This window comes from Tachypleus tridentatus, chromosome 1, assembly GCF_004210375.1.
Source record: "Tachypleus tridentatus isolate NWPU-2018 chromosome 1, ASM421037v1, whole genome shotgun sequence".
NCBI classification, from domain to species: domain Eukaryota; kingdom Metazoa; phylum Arthropoda; class Merostomata; order Xiphosura; family Limulidae; genus Tachypleus; species Tachypleus tridentatus.
In genome coordinates this window covers 96,137,360-96,154,297 of record NC_134825.1, presented here as the reverse complement: position 1 = coordinate 96,154,297, position 16,938 = coordinate 96,137,360, and the positions used below count along the sequence as shown (strand labels likewise).

At 38.8% G+C, this 16,938-nt stretch overlaps 1 protein-coding gene across 1 annotated transcript in view; it reads right to left on the bottom strand.

The window, feature by feature from the left end:
* LOC143256227 (uncharacterized) overlaps positions 1-16,938 on the bottom strand; it is a 35,097-nt gene that overhangs the window by 4,932 nt on the left and 13,227 nt on the right. Inside the window, exons 6-7 of the mRNA XM_076513135.1 lie at positions 11,947-12,053; positions 9,334-11,475 (exon numbers count right to left, since the gene is read on the bottom strand). Coding sequence (XP_076369250.1) covers positions 10,176-11,475; positions 11,947-12,053 — 1,407 coding nt within the window. The 3' untranslated portion in view covers positions 9,334-10,175. The remainder of the gene's footprint in view (positions 1-9,333; positions 11,476-11,946; positions 12,054-16,938) is intronic.

The window sequence follows — 16,938 nt, the reverse complement described above, 5'->3', positions numbered from 1 at the left end:
TACATGAGGTTAATGTTTCAAACAGATGCTAAGAAAGAGCATGCAAAACTATCTTAATATTACGTAACTAAAACAAAAAACCCAAGATGACAAGAAGAGGCCATATAATTTTTGGACTGAGTATCTAAAGTTAATCAATTAAGACTGCTTCATAGAAGTAAAATGCAAAACTCTTGCTAAAGAGCCAAGTAAAAAAAATGTGTTCAGCCTCCTCTCAATAAACCATTGTTCATATGTGTGCTATTTCTGTTGATAAATGTTTATTGTGGGACTAGTCAAACACTGAGGATGGATACATGATAACCTTAGAAGTTAAATTTCGATGATGTACAAAGGACTGTATAATCATTATCCTGAAGCTCAAGCTTCAGGATGGTTGGATGTATGATGTTGGATTGCATCTGCCTCAACAAAGATGGCCAAAGTGGAAGAGGTGGATACTCCTGAAGGTACCACATCAGCAAAAACCATGATTTCACTATCAATCCAGTGTTAACAACAGGTCTCAACAAAAGGTTAGAATACATCATAGTGAGTACCTTGGGTTGGTTGGTGTTTTATGGCACAAGGCAACTAGGCTATCCGTGCCAAACATCTGGTAAAAAGTTAAAATTAAAATTATTAAAATTCATAAAAAGAAATTAAGGTTAAAAAAAACAAAGTTTAATTTTTGAATTAAAACCAAAAATAACATTAAATCCAATTTTTAGATCTAGTTTACAGCAGTAAGAGAAAAACTATAGTGATACAAGTTGTAAAGGACTTTCTGTAGCATAATTGTAATTATCATAACTTACCAAGAAGACTAACAGGCAAGTACAAAAACCACTGTAAGTCACCTGAAGTTGGCCTTTCCAGTCCTGGTTTCAAGTTATTTGATGTTATGACCATTTTCTAATTTCAAATTCAACTATGTATACTTTGATTCTTAAAAGGGAATCATGTTAAAAAAGGTCTAATGTATAAATTTAAAAAAACAACTTAAATAGCATTAAAAAGATTAATGGCCTTTAAAAATTAAAAACATTTCTAAGGTGGACAATGTCACCATTGCCAATAACACTAACTTTACAGATAAACTTGGGGTCAAAACATCTTTAAAATGGTGCCATTATTGAGAGTCATAATGACAACAAGACAGTACAATGTGGCTTATTGTTATCTGAGTGTTACACAGAAAACACATTGGTGCATCGGTCCCAGATAAAAGAAAACAATGAGTTAAAAACTGTAACCAATGCTTAGCCTAGTTAAAACAACTTCCTCTTTCCAATCCTTATGAAAGCAAGATGGCCAAAGTCCAATAGAGGGTTTTATTTGGAAAAGCTTGTTTTCATACTGCTCACTCCAAGTGGACTGCCAACTGGCACAGAGCGAAGCGTTGAATACAGGACCATAATCTATGTATGGTACAGGCACAGGAATGATAGTGTTGGAGCAAATAGATTTAGCTACAGTGTCGGCAAGCCTGTTCTTGCAAATACTAATATGGCCGAGTATCCAGAAAAACTGGATAGATGTTAAAGAGAAATGGACCAATCAGTTTTGAATATTGGCAAGAACAAGATAAGAACTAACATGAGGCAATTCCAGGGCCAGTATGGAACTAAGTGAGTCAGTATAAATAGTGTAATTTAAGTACTGCTTAGCTTCTATGTGATCCAGGGCAAGAGAAATGTCGTACACTTCAGCAGCAAACACAGAAGCTGTAGAAAGGATTCTGCACGCAACCACTGAATCACAACAAACCATGGCAGAGCCCACACAGTCACCTGATTTTGAACCATGTGTATAAATAGGAATGGAAGGGTGGTTTGAAAAATGTTCAGCAGATAACAGACAGTATTTCCAATCAGGAGAGTCTCCTTTTCTCAGACGACTTAAACACAGGTCACATTTGGGGACTGTAATAAGACATAGTGGGATGAGCTGACCAGTAGATACAGTAATGTTATCCAAGGAGAGACCCAATTCATCCAACTTCACCTGGATACGAAGGCCAAAAGGAGTAATGGCAAATCTTCTGTTCTGAAAAAGCATGGCCTAATGAGGAAGGAAAACATAACCCCAGGTGGGATGCTTTGGTAAGGAATGAAGTATCGAAGCATACAGTATAGACAGTTGCAAACAGCAGAAATGCAAAGAAGATTCATGAGACTCTGTGTATAAGCTCTGAACTAGGGAAGTGTGGAAAGCCCCAATGCAGAGCCAAAGTCCCTCATGATGAATGGGAACCAGCATCTTTAAGGCTGCGGTCCTGGAAGAGCCATAGACCAGTGATCCATAGTCTAGTTTCGATCAAATAAGAGCATGATATATCTTTAGCACAGAACATTGATCTGATCTCCAAGTGGTGGAAGAGAGAACACAGAGGATGTTCAGTGCTCTTGTACATTTGACCCATAGCTGTTTGATGTGTAGTATAAAGGTCAGCTTACGGTCAAAGATAAGCCCCAAGAACTTTGTCTCAGGGACCACAGGTAGCACAACTTCACTGATACAGAGTTCAGAATTAGAGTGAATACCCCATTGGTAGGAAAAGTGTATGCAAACAGTTTTAGAGAGAGAAGTTAAAACTGTTTGCTGTGGTCCATTTCAGTAAATGATTGAGGGCAGTCTGTAGCTGCTGCTCAATACACCTCATGTTCGACAACTTACAAAATGCCATCCCTCCATGTTTTAGCTAAGCCTTCTCAATGTCAAAGAATATTGATACAAGATGTTGTCATTTGAGAAAGGCTTCTCTGATTGATGTTTCAAGTCGATTCAGGTGGTCCATGGTGGATCACTGTCATCGGAAACCACGCTGGATGGATGAGAGGTTTTTTGATTTGAGGAATCAAACAAGACGAGCATAAACCATCTTCTCTAAGGTCTTACAAAGACAGCTCATCAAAGCAACTGGATGGTAATTTGAAAGAATCTTGGGATCCTTCCCAAGTTTAGAGAAAAGTAGGACAATAACCTGGTGGCAGGCATCAGGAAAAACATTCTCCTGCCAGATCCAGTGAAAAACAATCAGAAGAATAGCAAGAGAAGGAGGAAATAGATGGTGCAGCATTTCATAGTGTACATCATCAGGTCTGACCAATGTACTGCCAGTTTCAGTTCCACCAGTGTAAAAGGACAATTCTAGTCATAAAGACAATCAGCTCAAAAGGAAAGAGACGATCGCTCTGCCTAAATCTTGATGACTAAGAAGGTGGAGGATGAAGCAGAAGTGCTTGATACCCAGCAAAAGCTTTCACCTGGAGTATTGGCAATATTCTGGGTATCAGTTACTTCCTGGCTATCAGAGAGCAAGATCAAGAGGGGAACAAAACTATATTGCCCACTGACCTTTCAAATCTATTCCCATATGACTTAGGAACTGGTGGTAAAAGATATGTTGGTCATGAACTTAATCCAAGAGTCCTTCTGGCTTTGATGTCTTACCCACTGAGCATGTGCAGTGGACTGCTGGAAAGCAATGTGGTGCAAGAGTGTGGGATACAGATCAAAAGTATCCCAGGCCCATTTTTGAGCCTTTCATGTCATGTAGGAAGCAGGATTCTTCCACAGATGAGGATATCATGGAAAATATGCAAGGTTTTAGGAGTACATTGAGCAGCTGCTTGCATAATATAGTCACTTACTGCTGCCACACAGTTGTCTATTGGTGGCTTACAGATGATGGCAGGTTCTGCTAGAGCAGTATAAGAGGGCCAGTTTGCTTGATCCAGCTTCTGGATCAGAAACACGCAGGTAGGGTGGCATTGACCACAACCAGTCTCTCTCAAAATTACAGGAAAATGATCACTGCCTCATGGATTATTATCAGCCCACCAAGAAAAATGGGAGAACAGTGATGGGGAGCCAAATGAGAGGTCAATAGCAGTAAAGGACTGACTAAGTGCATGAAAATAAGTAGAAGAACCAGTATTGAAAAGAAAAAGGTTGTGATCAGAGAGCATATGCTCTACAAAGCAACCCCTCCCATCAATTTTGGCACTTCCCCAGAGGGGATGATGCCCATTAAAGTCCCCCAGGATTAAAAAGAGAGAGGGCAACTGTTCAATGAGAGCATCAAGGTCTAACTGATCATAAGGTCTCTCTGAACAACAGGTAGAAAGAAAAAACAGTGATGGACATGAATGAATGATCGTTTTGCAAAGTGGGGTGGGAGAGAATGTACTTGAGTAAATGCCTGTACCCAGAATTAAAGGAAGTGGATCTTAGAGTTTGCTGGAATGTATGTTAGGGACAGAAATGGGTGTTGAAGTTGATTCAACAACTTTTTTAACCACGGTGATCAAAAGACTTTTCATTTGGTTTGAAAACAATTCTTTTGGAGGCACAGAGAGATCTGCCTGCACTCCCACTGTGGTAGTGGAATGAAGTGCAGCAGTATACGTCCAAGATTAAGTAGTGGACAGCAACTTTTGAGCCTCAGGATAAGTAATGTTATGAATCGTTTTCAAATGCTGCTCCTCTTTTTCTTCCAACCGTTTAAGGCAAGAACAAAAGTAGGATGGGTGAGAGCCATTGCAATTGATGCAAAGAGGGTCTGTTTCACACTCATAAGCATCATGGTCCTTGCCACTGCAATGAGCACACATCAAGGAACCATGACATGATGTCTTTGAGTGACTGAACCACTGACACCGGAAACATCTGAGAGGGTTTGGAATGTATGGCTGTATCTTGCAATTAAGATGGCACGTGGACGTAGTGATGTAAAAGTCATAATGAAAACACTGGTTGACATCATAATTCCATCTTTGCAAATGGAGATATGCCTCACTGCAGAAACTCTTTGATGGGGAGAAACCAGTGATAATTTCTGAATCAGGGATGTTCTTCAAATCCCTCTCAACAATAACTCCTTATGACAAATTCAATGTAGCATGAGACATAACCTCAATGAGTATATCCTCCATTGCCTTTGAATGCAAAAGGAGTTTACTGAGTTGAGATGTGGATGTTTCCACCAATATGTCACCAGATCAAAGCTTCTTTACTGACTTTGGAGAGCCAGCAAGTCCCTCTAGTCCCTTCTGAATAAAAAAGGGGGACAATTGCCCTAAAGGTTTGTCTGAAAGAGAATGTATGATAAGCAAGTGAGGTACAACAGGTGCTACAGATGTTGAAGATTGCTGCTTAGAATCTTCAAGATGTGGTTGTTCACCTATGGACTGTTTTTTTCACTATTTAAGTTTTTATTTAGAGGATCCATAATAAAAAAAAGAATATTTCTGTGACCACTGACCCCCACCCACCATGAAGCTGTATGAGGGGATACACTACAGCACCAAACAAGGACACTGCAGCAATGCCAGGGTTTCGTGAGCAATATACCCAAACACCAGCATCAGATACAATGTCCACGACACCTGCTGAGAACATCCAACACTGGTATTTGGTTGACCCTAGCCCAAGTGGACCAACCGACTGACCATAGGGGCCACCCCAAGGCTGCCCATCTACTGGAATTCAAGGCCAAAGAGGTATGTTAGGGTTGGATCCCTCAACCACCAGGACCCTCTCCTCCCCTTCATGGGTCACCATGCACAGCAAACATGTGGATGGATGTTTAGGTGCCAGAGGAGGTAAAGTGAAAAAATGAAACCTTCCCTGGGAGGTCCCCTCACCACGTACAGGAATCCACACCAAAGGTTGTAGTACCTTGGGTAATATACAAATTGGTGGGAAGGCCTAGCATTGTGATCCTGTCCAGTCTTGACTGAATGCATCTATTGCCAATACCCAAGTGTGAGGTACCAAAGACCAAATGCTGGTAGTTAAATGTTCCAATGGAGTCAATGCATCAATCATCAATGTTGGAAATTGTAAGACCATCAAATTCTGTCAGGAGAATCCATCTGGATTGAGATAATTGATCTGCAACCTAATTCATCCAGAACTTGTGAATCTCATAGGGTGATATGATAGGAGTAAGCCACAAAAAAATTCAAGGTTTGAAAACAGAGATCTCGACCAAGTAGCCCCTTCACATACTATAGTGTTGGAGTGAGAATAGATTTCTCAGCTCTCATAATGAAGTTTTTTTGGTTGCTTCTGAAAGTAAAGTCTGAGCATACTGTTCCACCAACTGATAAGATGGTGCCAACAGTAACCCTTTAGCTTTGAAATGGTGTGTGCATATGCCTAGAAAATGGAGGTGACAAGAAGAAACTCACAATATTTGACAGAACACACATGGTGCCACATCTAATCCAAACAGTATAGCCCTGAACTGCAACATCTGACCACTGTGCACAAAATACAGATAGTGGCAGGACAACTCCACTAAGAGAACATGCAAATAAATGCCAGTAACATCAGACTTGGACATCTATAATTCTGGTAAAAAATGCCAACACCAAGAGAGGTATGACTTCATCATGAACTATGGAAGATTAAATAGAGAAAGACCAATGACATCAATCTCCCATCTTCTTGGGCACAACAAATGGATGTGAATAAAACTCCAGCAGAACTGAAACAACCCTCAACTGATCCCTTGACCAACAAAACTCTAATAGACCTAGAACAATGTTCCAAAATTTAAGTATCTAGGGAGTTTGAAACACTATAAGTTGGGTCGATAATGGTGGCAAAGATGCAAACTAAATGACCAATCCTGACTCAAGACCCTGTAGTATCCAAGGAAAAGGTTTTCCCACACATTCAGAAATTCTCAGAGCAGACCCTTCACAGATCCCAAAAACATAAAAGAGTCACCACTGCTGCTGTTGGCATTGTGACTAAGTGAAGGAACCTCCTGGATGGGGACAGAATTTATTCAGGGTACCAACAGATGGAGGGGCTGATGTCAGGGAATGGGACACTCATGAGGAGCCAAGGAAAATCAAGACACCAACAACAACAGGGATAAATACAGATGTGTGACATCAATCTTTGATTCCAAACCACTGAAAGATTCAAGGGTCAAAGAAAAGAGGGTCTCACGAAGGGTGACAGCCAGTAGATGTATGCCCTCCAACAACACATCTCTATACCACAGATGTTGACCACATACCAGTCAAGAGAGTAGGGAAAGTGCAGAAGCTAACAATAAACCAAGGTACATGTTAACAATTGTTCCAAGTTGTTATCAAACTGATGTGGTGGTTGCTGAGAGTCTTCTGGCAAAAGTTGGATGAATAATAAATATCTAAGCACTATATACGAGGGCTGTTCAAAAATACGCGGACTGACGTCATAAAACAAAATGTACTTTATTTAGAAGTTACAGGTCTGGGATTCCTTCAAAATACTCTCCTCCCCAACACTGTTTCCACTTGTTGAAACAGTCCTGGTACGCTTCTTTTGTAATGTCCTCCAGCTCCTTCGTCGCATTTGCCTTAATCACGGGAATCGTCTCAAATCTTCTTCCTTTCAAGGGTCTTTTGAGTTTGGGGAACAAGAAACAATCGCAAGGAGCAAGGTCAGGTGAGTAGGGGGGTGGGAAAGAACAGTGATCGAGTGTTTGGCCAATAACTCATGAGTTCTGAGGCACAAATTTCGCAGCAACGGGGTGCATCTTCAATTTGTCAGTCAAAATCTCGTAACATGATTTAACTGATATCCCACACTCTTCAGCAAGCTCCCTGACAGTCAGACATCGATTTGCCCGCACCAGGGTGTTGATTTTGTGGATGTGTGGGTTGTCAGTTGACGTGAAAGGACGTCAAGGATGCTCATCATCTTCAATGGACTGTCGACCATCCTTAAAATGTTCATGCCACTTGAAACATGCCGTACGCTTCATAGCAACATCACCGTAAGCCGCTAAGCATACCAAAAGTTTCAGTCGCAGATTTTCCAAGTTTAGCACAAAATTTCACAGCAAGTCGTTGCTCCTTCAGGTCATTCATTCTGAAATCCGCCAAACAAAAAAATCGCACTTCTTTTAAAACCGCATAGCTAATACACCAATGAAGATATCTGCAATCGGGAAATGGCGTCGTAATCAGCTGATCTGTGCAAATCTAGCGACACCAAGCGGATTCCCCTGGAACCAACTGGAGCAGCACAATTCAAACAGTCCGCGTATTTTTTGAACAGACCTCGTACAGGATTAGAAAAATCCTAGAAAATTGTGATCTATTCAGGTTAACTACAGACTCTGCTCTAGAAATCCAAATTTCCAGGAGCAGGTCTATTCTTTGAGAGTCTGAATATATGTCCACCTGGAGGTGGTAGGGTAAATTATGTAGTTCTGATGCATAACTTAGCAGTAAACCTATGTGGCCTTCTGAGAAGCCAAACAGATTAAGGAAGGTGCAAAAAAAGCAAAAATAAATTCTCTCCAGAATGTCCAGAGCCCCTGGTAAACACAGCTGAACTTATATCTCCCCCCTCTCTGATTGTTGGTTGATGCTAAATACCAGAGGTGGGATAGGAGAAACTTGATTTGCCTTTGTGCTGAAAACAATAATATGAGCATTTATGCCTTATACTGGTGCAGCAAACAAAAATACTGGTGTGGCAAACAAAAATAATGCTGTAGTGCAGATAAACCTGTTAGTGAATGTTTTGTCAAGAAACAGTGATAATATTATATGAACAAGGTGCCAGGATAGAGGATGCATTGATGTAGATGGACAGTGTCATGTGACAGATATCCCCAATGGTAATTAAGCGGGGAATAAAAGAATATGATTGGAGCAATTGAAAAATTGAGACCAACACTTCAATAGGCAAAAGAAAAACCTTTTTACAGTCGAGTATTAGTTGTAGTGTGTGAGGAGATAAATTAGTTTTGTAATATTATCTATACATGCAGTATAGTACTTTTAAAGTTATGGTTTAAATTAAGTTGTCTCCCACATGTTAACTGAAAGGCTATCTTTACATGCTTCTGATTTTGAATTCAGTATAATCTAAACCAACAGACAAGTCTTGGTATTGATAAGTATTGATATTGAACACTAGACCTTTCTTGCAGTGACTTCTGGGAGACTAAAGACAGATCTTGTGTTATTTTTACATATCCCTGACTTTGCACCTAAATGTAAAAACTAAGAATATGAAAAAACCAAAAAACAACAGCAGTTAACATTATTTTTGTTGCAAATGTTTGGACTATTTGTTTCTAATGCTCCACCAGCTTTCAATAGCTAAATTGTAATCAGAAAGAATTAATTTAAAATATTTTCCTAGACTTAAAACTTTATCTAACTTAAAACACAGAATAAACAAAAACTGTTTTCTTAAAATATTCCACACCCACCTGTGCCTTTTACAGGCACTGGTACAGGTTAACAATAATTACAGCTACTGTTTGAAATGACAGTTCTCATAGATGAAAAATGTAGAAACTCGCAGTTAACCAATACATGAACTTACCACTTTCAGACATTTCTTCTTTCTTGCAGGTTCAGGAACCATATAATCAGAGTTTCTTTTAAGGCTCATTTCTGCTAAAGATTTCTTTACAAAATACTTATTTGAGTGATCTTCTTTATAAGTTTCTTCTCCAACTGTTGTCTTAACAATGCCTGGAGAAGCAGCCTTCTGCTGACCTTCAGACGTTTCAAACAGAGCCTGTTTTGAAGTAGTATATGACTGATTCAAACACTCAATAGATTTAGTACTTTCTTCTGCATCTTCAATTTCTGATAAATTTACAATGTTTTCCACTTCAAAAGAAACTTCCTCAGTGATTGAAGTGTCTGAAATGCTTGGATCAACAGGCACATTTAGCATTGTTTTTTGTTTATTGGTTTCACCAACTTTAATAACATTGGACGAAACAGACATGATCTCTTCAGTAGTTTTTACTTTTAGAACTGATTCATCAGAGCCATCCATGTTTAGTTCTTCAGCTATCTCTTTCACAGCATTTGATGGTTCATAATCTCCATGCTTTTTCACACTTACAATTGAGCTATTTTCTTTTGTCTCATAAGACTTCAGTTCAGAATCTTTAGTTATATCCATGATGTTTTCTGTTTCATTATCACTGATTGATTTTTTGGCAGTTTCTGCAGCAAAACTTTCAAATGCCTCTTCAAAAGTTTTTGTTCTAACAACTTTCTGTGCCTCTTTTACTTTCACATTTTTTATGGATGTTCCTTTTAAACTTTCTGTCATTTCTTTTTCTGTATTTTTGTTTATCATTTCTACTCTATCATCTTTCCTCATTTCTTTAGCTGATTGGTTTTTGGCTGTCTTTTTTAAACTTTCTGTTAAATCTGTTTCCATGGGTTTTCAGCATTTTCTTTTCTGTCACTCTCTACACTTTCATTAAAAGTTGTATATCTGGCTACTTCATTTGCATATCTTGCTCTACCTTTTTCTATAGCATGTTGAACAATTTCACTTCTGTTATCTTCCATTAACACCTGAATAGAATCTCTTCTATCATCTTCCACCACATCTTTGAAAGTTTCATGCCTGGTGATCTCTTCTTCTATGGGTTTCTCACCAGTTCCTTCTTTGTTTGTCTCCAGTATAGGTTTAACAACTTTATTTTGGTTTATTTCCTTAAAACCTGTTGATGTTTCTGTTTTCACTACTTTTCCAAAAATTACAGTTTCGTTGCTATGCACTAGGTCTTTAGCAGTTTCATTTCTTGTTTTCTCTTTTACACTTTCTGTTGTTTCTTCTACAAATTCCTCAACAGTTCCTTCTCCATTATCTTTTTTCACTCCTTTTTGGAAGATTACAGCATTATAACTTTGCATAGTGTCTTCAACAATTTCATTTTTTTTATGCACTTTTGCACTTTTCACTGCTGCTTCTCCCATGTGTTCTTCAACAGTTTCTCTTCTATCATCAAATACATATTTAACACTTTCTTCTATTTCTACTCCTGTGGATTCTTCAACAGCTGTTTCTTTGTAACATTTCTCCATTTCTTTAAAAGTTCCATTTTTTGCCATTTCTTTAACATTTTTTCTTTCAATTTCCATTATATTGTGAACAGTGTTCACTCTGTCACATCCAACAAGATTTTCCATTGTATCTTTCATAATTCCCAATCTTTTTTTTACTTCATCTGGAAGAGGTATTTTTTCTTTGTCTTCTCCTGTATTGTTGAAAGTATCACTCATTAAAATTTCTCTCACATTTTCTGCTTTTTCTTCCTCAACTGTCTCCTGATCAGATGCCACTTCAATTCCTTTCAATGTTTGTTTGATGATTTCTAACGTAACATCTTCTATCAACTCTTTGATAGTTTCTTCACTGTCACCTTCCACCATTTCTTGTACAGCTTCTGCTACATTATCACCCACACAAATTTGCAAATGTTCTTCAGAAAAATGTGACTCTGCTTGTTCTTTCACACATTTTTTGTCCAACTTTCTTTGAGTATCTCCAGAGGAGAATGTATCATCTTTCAAGTGTGCAAGAACACCTTCACTTTCTGTACTCATTTTAAAACCAAGGGTTTCAGCATTCTCCAGTGGTACACTGCCATACAAATGAGTCGCACTTTCTCGCAGACAGTGTTCACACCTCAGATAATCTACACCTTCAATTTCTCTGTTTAAAATATTCAATAAAAAATAATTTTTGAAATAAAAATACTGCTTTCACAGAAGACAACCAATGATTTTTTAAATACAAATATTTTACACAGGTTTTTTAGAACAAGAGAAAAGCTCACAAATTAGAACATCATGGAATAACAACATAATAATAAAAACATTATTTGTTACAACTACATATATATTTGGTATTTTCAATCTGAAGAGCTATATGACTATGTCAAAGCCCCTAAAGTTCAAACATACTACCTCCTAATTTAGAATTACAGAAGAAAAGCAACCAGTCAGCAGCACCTTTACTAAAGACTGAGATTTACTGTTACTGAAAGTGTGGGTTTTGTTCAATTACATAACATGACTCAACCCTTGAATATTCTATTCTAAAACCTAACATACTATCCAACTAGGCCCCACACAGTCCATTACATTTTTATTTAATAATCTCTTAACATAAAACATAGTTTACCTTTTGCTCCAGCCTGTCATAGCAAATAAAGCAGCCATTTGAGCTTTTGGCTCTTCAGAGATCTGAGCCATCTGACAAATGCGAAGAACAGTATCATTTGTTATTTCCTGGAAATAAAACAATATTTAGTGAGTGGAACCTTTCATCCTTATTAAAACTTTTTTTTTTCACAAAATGGGCAATTCTCTTCAAAACAGCAAACAAACAGAAATGTAATCTACACCTCAAATGATAACACAAAGTTTAATATGTTATATTTAAACAATTTTGAAAATCAGCAAATCACATGAAAAACAGTTTATAAAAATGCAGGTAAAAGAATGAATTAAAACTAAATTTGGATGTAGATAATGTGATAGCACAAAAAATGTATCAATTTTAGGAAGGGTATATAAAATATTTAGTCTGTAAAGAAAAGTTTAGATTACAAATTTATAATTTCCAATATAGGATGATCCCTCATATTTAATAATGTTGGAAAAAGGAACATAGATCAATGTGAGGCATAAAAAACAACCAAAATAAGACCTGCAACAAGTCATACCCTAGCCACAGTAAGCAATATGCAGCATCTTGTAAGCAATGAGGACCTACAAATATAAAAGTCAGTGATAAAAGCTGTCCAAATGTCCCAGGCAAAAGCACACAAAATAATGAAGGTTCTATATTTAGAAAAGTGTTACACATATATACAAGTTGTTTCCACAACATATCTGTTCAAATGTCACAAACCTTAAGCAACTGGAGAATGAAACAGGTATGCACTATTCTACAAAAAAATATATCACTCAAATCAATGGATGCAGCACCTATTGATTTCTATGAAATCCAACTTTTAAAATGGTTGATTGATTGATTGATTGACTTAGTGTTTTATGGCACAAAGCAGCGAGGCTATCTGCGCCAGACATTCGGTAAAAATGTAAAAAAAAAAATAATAAATAAATAAATAAATGTAGTAATAGACATAAATGGAAATGAAGGTAAAACAAAAAAGTATAAAACCAATGTTGACACCTAGTCTACAATGTTAACATAGAAGGCAGAGTATAAGAAGTTGTAAGGTATTTACTCTAGCAAAATGTTAATGATCATAACCCGCCAGGAAGACTAACAGGTAAGTTCAAGAACCACCGTCAATCACCTGAAGTTGGCCTTTCCAGTCCTGGTTCCGGGTTATGTGTCATAGCAGCTATTATCAAAATGTAAAAGAATAAAAGTTTTAAAAGACACTCCAAAAATCGTAATAATGAGTAGCCAAATGTCCAGTAAAAAGATAAAAGTCAAGTAAATGAAGTAAAATTTGTAAAAGTAATTGAAGATAAAAGCAAAACAGCAATTAAAACAGAAAATGGCGTAAAAACCAATGTTAACATCCAGTCAACAAAGTTGTAAAGAACTACCTGTAGCAGAATGGTAATGATCGTAACCCGCCAGGAAGACTAACAGGTAAGTATAAAAACCACCGTCAGTCACCTGAAGTTGGTCTTTCCAGTCCTGGTTCCGGGTTATGAGTCAATATGGCCAGTACTAAAAAGTTAAGTAGTAAAAGTGTGAAATGATATGCAGCAAAAGTATATTAACAACTCGCCAGGATGACTAACGAGTAGTTCAAACGGATAGTTCAAACAGGAGCGTTAGTCACCTGAAGTTGGCCTTTCCAGTCCTGGTGTCGAGTTATTTAATGTTCTGGCCATTGTCCAATGTCAAATTGAAGGAGAGAGACTAAAACTGTAAAAAGGAACCACAATTAAAAAGGTGTAATGAATAAATATGCAACACTTAAATGAGATTAAAAAGGTTAATGGCCATTAAAAAATTAAAAACATTATCAAGGTGGACAGAGTCACCATCACCAATAACTCTGTCCAATGTTACAGACTGACCCTGGGAAAAAATATGTTTAAAATATTGCCGTCATTGAGAATTGTAACGATGGCAAGAAAGTAAAACGTGGCTGATAGTGATTTGAGTGTTACACAAACTACACATTGGTGCATCAGTTCCAGATAAAAGAAAATGATGAGTTAAAAAACTGTGACCAATGCGTAGCCTAGTGAGAACAACTTCCTCCTTCCGAACTTTACGGAAGCTAGATGGCCAAAGTCCAATTTTGGGTTTGATTTGAAAAAGTTTGTTGTCACGTTGCTCATTCCAAGTGGACTGCCAGCTGGCACGGAGCCGAGCCTTGAAGACAACACCATAGTCCATGTATGGAATAGGCATAGGAGTGATGGTGCTGAAGCAGACATATTTAGCTGCCATGTCTGCAAGCTCGTTCCCGTGAATACCAACATGGCCTGGTATCCAGAAAAACTGGATTGAAGTAGCTGCTAATGAGAAATGGGCCAGTCGGTTTCGAATATCAGCGAGAATAGGGTGTGAGCTAACGTGTAGCGATTCCAAGGCAAGTATAGAACTAAGCGAATCAGTATAAATAGTGCAGTTGGAGTACTGCTCAGCTGCAATATGATCCAGGGCAAGAGATATGGCATACAGTTCAGCAGTGAACACAGAAGCTGTAGAAGGGATTCTGCACGCAACTACTGACCCATAGCAAACTATAGAAGAGCCCACTGAATTACCTGATTTGGAACCATCTGTATAAATGGGAACTGAATGATTGTTTGAAAGATATTCATTGAATAAAAGACGGTACTTCCAATCTGGAGTATCTGGCTTTTTTAGGTGACTGAAAAAAAGGTCACATTTGGGGGCTGTAATAAGCCATGGTGGGATGGGCCAACCTGTGGAATCTGCAATGTTATCCAAGGACAGACCCAATTCATCCAATTACTCCCGAATGCAAAGGCCAAACAGAGCAATGACAGATCGTCTGTTCTGAAAAAGTACTGCCCACCGAGGAAGGAAAACACATTTCCAGGTGGGATGCTTTGGTAAGGAATGAAGTTTCGAAGTATATTGTAAAGATAGTTCCAAACGGCAAAGGTGTAGAGAAGGTTCATGAGATTCAATGTGTATACTTTGAACTGGAGAGGTACAGAAAGCCCCAGTGCAGAGTCGAAGTCCTTGGTGATGAACGGGGTCCAGCATCTTTAAAGCCGAGGGTCTGGCAGAGCCATAGACCATTGATCCATAATCGAGTTTCGATCTAATAAGAGCACGATATACCTTTAACATTGAACAGCGATCTGCCCCTCAACTGGTAGAAGAGAGAACACGGAGGATGTTCAGTGCTCTTGTGCATTTGACCCAAAGCTGCTTTAAGTGTGGTATAAAGGTCAGTTTACGATCAAAGATAAGCCCCAAGAACTTGGTCTCCGGGACCACTGGCAGCAAAACTTCACCGATATGAAGTTCAGGATCAGGGTGAATACCCGCCGACGGCAAAAGTGCAGGCATACAGTTTTGGAGAGAGAGAAATTAAAGCCGCTCGCCAGAGTCCACTTCATTACACAATTGAGGGCGGTTTGTAGTTGCCGCTCAATATATCTCATGTTTGATGACTGACATGAGATGTGAAAGTCATCGACATACAGCCCATTCGCAACAGTGAGAGGGAGTTGTTCAGTGATGGCATTTATCTTTATACTGAAGAGTGTAACACTCAATACACAGCCTTGAGGGACTCCAAGTTCCTGTACAAAAGAACGGGAAAGTGTCGAACCCACACAAACTTGGAATCTCCTGTCCATTAAAAATTTTTTAATAAACATGGGTAGATGGCCACGTAACCCATATGTATGGAGGTCTCAGCAAAACGCCATACCTCCATGTTGTGTCGTAAGCCTTCTCTATGTCAAAGAATATTGATACAAGATGTTGGCAGTTGAGAAAGGCTTCTCTGATAGATGTTTCAAGACGAATTAGGTGGTCTGTGGTGGAGTGCTGTCGACGAAACCCACACTGGGTGGGTGAGAGAAGGTTGTTTGAGGAGTTCACTGTGTTGGGATGTGGATGTTTCAACCAATATGTCACCAGATCGAAGTTTCTTTACTGATTTTGGAGAGCCAGCAAGTCCCTCTAGTCCCTTTTGAATAAAAAAAGGGGACATTTGCCCTAAAGGTTTTTCCGAAAGAGAATGTAATATAAGAAAATGAGGTACGTGTGTTACTGATGTTGAAGATTGCTGTTCTGAGTATTCAAGACGTGGTCGCTTAACCATTGACTTTTTTACAATTTTATTTAAATTTTTTAGAGGATCCATAGGAAAAGGAAAAAATTTCGGTACCCACTGACCCCACCCACCATGGAGCCTTACAAGGGGACGCAGTACAAAGTCACGCAAGGACAATGCAGCAACGCCAGGGTTTCGTGAGCACTATACCCAAACACCAGCATCAGGCACAATGTCCACAACACCCACTGAGAACTTCCAACACTGGTACTTGGTTGACTCTAGCCCAAGTGGACCAGCCGATTGACCCAAGGGGGGCCACCCAAAGGCCACCCATCTACAGGAATTCGAGGCCAAAGTGGTGTGTTAGGGTTGAACCCATCAACCACCAGGATCCTCTCCTCCCCTTCACGGGTTGCCACGCACGGCAAACACGTGGGTGGATGTTTAGATCCCAGAGAAGGTAACCAGATAGAACAGAACCTTCCCTGGGAGGTCCCCTCACCACGTACAGGAATCCACACCAAGGGGCTTTTAAAATGGACCCTCAGAAACTACTGTTCTTGTACATTATATGGCTTAAGGAGAAATGATGTGCATTGACATCACAGTATTATGTTGTTCCTTCTGCAGGGTCTTTTCAAAATGCATGGTCATCAAATAGGATATGATTAAACAGAGAGAGGCTTCAAAATCCTTCTAATATAACGTATTGCTCTCTGTAAAAGCCTGGTCTTTTAAACCCCTTTCTACACTGGTAGTAAGCTACGTTCTAAATGTAATTACATCATTTTTACTATCAATATAAAGGAGATCCCTTCTGTACATGGTGGTACGTTCCTGAAAAGTGAGACATGTCTAAAACAACACTAAAGCAGCACAATCTTTAGATGTATTATGGGGGAAGATGCATT